Source organism: Cebus imitator, unplaced genomic scaffold, assembly GCF_001604975.1.
Source record: "Cebus imitator isolate Cc_AM_T3 unplaced genomic scaffold, Cebus_imitator-1.0 Scaffold375, whole genome shotgun sequence".
NCBI classification, from domain to species: Eukaryota; Metazoa; Chordata; class Mammalia; order Primates; family Cebidae; genus Cebus; species Cebus imitator.
Window position 1 is genome coordinate 2,187,695 of NW_016107690.1, and position 2,920 is coordinate 2,190,614.

The 2,920-nt window shown below is 63.3% G+C and overlaps 1 protein-coding gene across 1 annotated transcript in view; it reads right to left on the reverse strand.

Annotated features, from left to right (window-relative positions):
• Positions 1-1,875, reverse strand: part of DOT1L (DOT1 like histone lysine methyltransferase) — a 67,113-nt gene extending 65,238 nt beyond the window's left edge. Inside the window, exon 1 of the mRNA XM_037731026.1 lies at positions 1,569-1,875. Coding sequence (XP_037586954.1) covers positions 1,569-1,649 — 81 coding nt within the window. The 5' untranslated portion in view covers positions 1,650-1,875. The remainder of the gene's footprint in view (positions 1-1,568) is intronic.
• Positions 1,876-2,920: the final 1,045 nt, after the last annotated feature.

Genomic DNA, 2,920 nt, shown 5'->3' on the forward strand with positions numbered 1-2,920 from the left:
CTGAGGCGGAAGAATCGCTTGAACCCGGGAGGCAGAGGTTGCAGTGAGTGAAGATTGCGCCACTGCACTCCAGCCTGGTGACAGAGCAAAACTCCATCTCAAAAAATAATAATAATAATACAAATAATAATAATAATGTTAAGGTCAGACGCCTTCTACCACCTAAAACGATAAGACCCCAACAGAGAAGTGGAGGCTGAAAGGGCTCTGGAGTTTGAACGTTAGAGGGAGGAAACCAGGCGAGTCACAGAAGCGCTGCCTTTGCATTCAGTTTCTGTCCCAGGAAGTCTCCCAGCCCAGATCCCGACTCAGGCTGCCCAGGAGCACAACTAAAGCCGCCCAACCGGAGAAGCCAGAGCCCCATGGCCCGACGCCGCCAGCTCCAGGAGCAGGACAAGCGCGCACGAGACGTGCGGCCAGGCTGGAAGCCTCGCTGCCTCCCCCTCCCGTTCGCAGGGACCCAGGGCCCAGAGCCAGCCCGGGTTCCCTAGCGCTCGCCGCGTCCTGACCCCGCCCCCAGCGAGCACGTTTCCAAAAACTGACACAAGTCGAGCGCGCGCGCGGGAGTCGCAGCGCGCGCGGGGATGCCCGGGCGGGCCCCGCAGGCGCGCCCCCCAAAACACGAGACCCGGACACGCTGGCCGACATCGCCTGCTTCACTTTTCGCCTAAAAGGGACCCGCAGCGTGGCCAGAGGGTCCCAAGCGCAGACGCCCGCGCCCCGCCTCCCCAGGGACCACGCCGGGACGCGCACCCCGGGAGCCGCACGCGGGTTTCTGGAGCCACCGGGGGAGGGGGGAGGGTGCCTCTGTAACATTCCACCCAGCCTGTCATTTTCCAACGGTCACCAAGATGAAGGAGACAAAATTACCTAACTCCCGGGGTCAGCCCAGTCCTGCCCACTTACGATTGGGGGACAGAAAAAACTCCCAATTTCCAGGGGTCAAGCCAGTCCCACCCACTACGATTCAAAAGTCAGATTCCCAATTTCCCAGGGCCAAGGCAGCCCACACCCGATCAAGACGACGGGGGCAAAAATTCCCAATTTCCAAAGGTCAGACCGCTCCCGCCCACTCAAGGGGGACGGCATTTCCCACCTTCTCAGGGTCGGGCCCGCCGTGCCCGGGTAAGAAGAGTGGAGCAAACGCCTAATTGTAAAAAGTGGAGCGAGGACAGGAAAGGGTGCCCTCAAAAAGCGAAATCAGGCGGCGGGGCACACTGACAGCGCCGGGAACGAGCCGGGCGGCCGGGCTTCCCGTCAAAACGCGCCTGGCACGAGAAACCCCTCCCGTTCGGCGCCCGGGACAGCCCGGCGGGGGCAACAGCAGCGCGGCCGGGCTCGGGGGGCGCCGGCTCCTGCTCCCACGCCGGGCACCAGCGGCTCCCGCCCTGCGGGAAACGGTCGCCAGGCCCTCGGCGGGGAAGCCACGGTGGTCCCGGGCAGCGACAGTCCGGGAGCTCTGTTCCGCAGGGAGGACCGGCGCGCGCGGCTACGGGAGCTGGGGCGTCCCCGGGGGCAGCGGGGGAGGGGAGGCCGGGAGGGAGGGACGGCGGGGGAGCGGCACTCACGTAGACCGGTAGCGGCCACGGGTAGACGGCGGGCTCGGCCCCCACGGGCGACTTGAGCCTCAGCTCCAGCTTCTCCCCCATGTCCGCGCGCGCGGCCGCCGCACCATGCTAGGCGGGCGGTTGGGGGAGGGGCGGGGCCGCCGGTGGGCGGAGGAGGGCGGGCGGGAGGGAGGGGCGGGAGGCTGAGGAGAGGGGGCCTGGCCTCGGCCTCGGCCGCCGCCGCCGCCGCCGCCGCGCTCCGGTCCGGCCCCCGGCTCCCTCTTTGTGGTCACAGGCCCAGGGCCTCCAGCGCCGCCGCCATCTTGGGCCGGCGTGAGGCTAGCACAATGAGCCGGGGGCCGGGCGGAACCACTCGCCGCGCGCGCGAGGGGGGGCCTGGAGCGAAGAGGCCGGCGCGCGCCCGCCGCCCAACCGGCAGCCCCGCGCGCGCCACCCCCCCGGCGCCCCGCCCCGTGGACTCGCCCGCCCGCCCGAATCCACGCACGCACGCACGCACGCACGTACGTCCTCGGTTGCCCTCGGCCGTCCCCTCCCCCCACTCGCCGGCCCGAAGCGGAGACCCGGGGAGATCCTGTGGGCGGGCCAGTGTGGTGGAGAGTTCGAATCCCGTCCGAGGAGGAGGACGCCGAACACCTCCTCACACACTGCTTAGTAAAACCAAAAATCCTCATTTAGTGTAAGAGCCACGGTCCACGATCCGCTCTAACTCCAAGCCCAGGACTCATTCGACAACAATGCTGTTTATTGGGTTAAAAAAAAAAAAGAATGAATAAGATCTAGTATTTGGGCCAGGCGTGGTGGCTCAGGCCTATAATCCTAGAACTTTGGGAGGCCAAGGCGGGTGGATAGACTTGAGGTCAGGAGTTTGAGACCAGCCTGGCCAACATGGTAAAACCCTGTCTCTACTAAAAATACAAAAATTAGCCGGGCGTGGTGGTGGGCGCCTGTAATCCCAGCAACTCCAGCGGCTGAGGCAGGAGAATCACTTGAACCCGGGAGGCAGAGATTGCAATGAGTCAAGATTGAGCCACTGTACTCCAGCCTGGGTGACAGAGCGAGACTCCATCTCAAAACAAAACAAAACAAAAATAAATAAATAATGAAAATAGATTCCCCTGGTGGCCATAAGGACAGATTGGGAGATCGAAGGGGGCTGGGCATAAAGGAAGCAGCTGAGAGAAGAGTTGGGGTCATGCTTGAACCCATGAGGCGGCGGAGGTTGCAGCAAGCCGAGATGACACCATTGCACTCCAGTCTGGGCGACAGAGCGAGACTCTGTCACCAAAAAAATAAAACAACCTTGCACAGTGGCAGTATCGTATAGCCAATGAGGTTTTTTTTTTTTTTTTTTT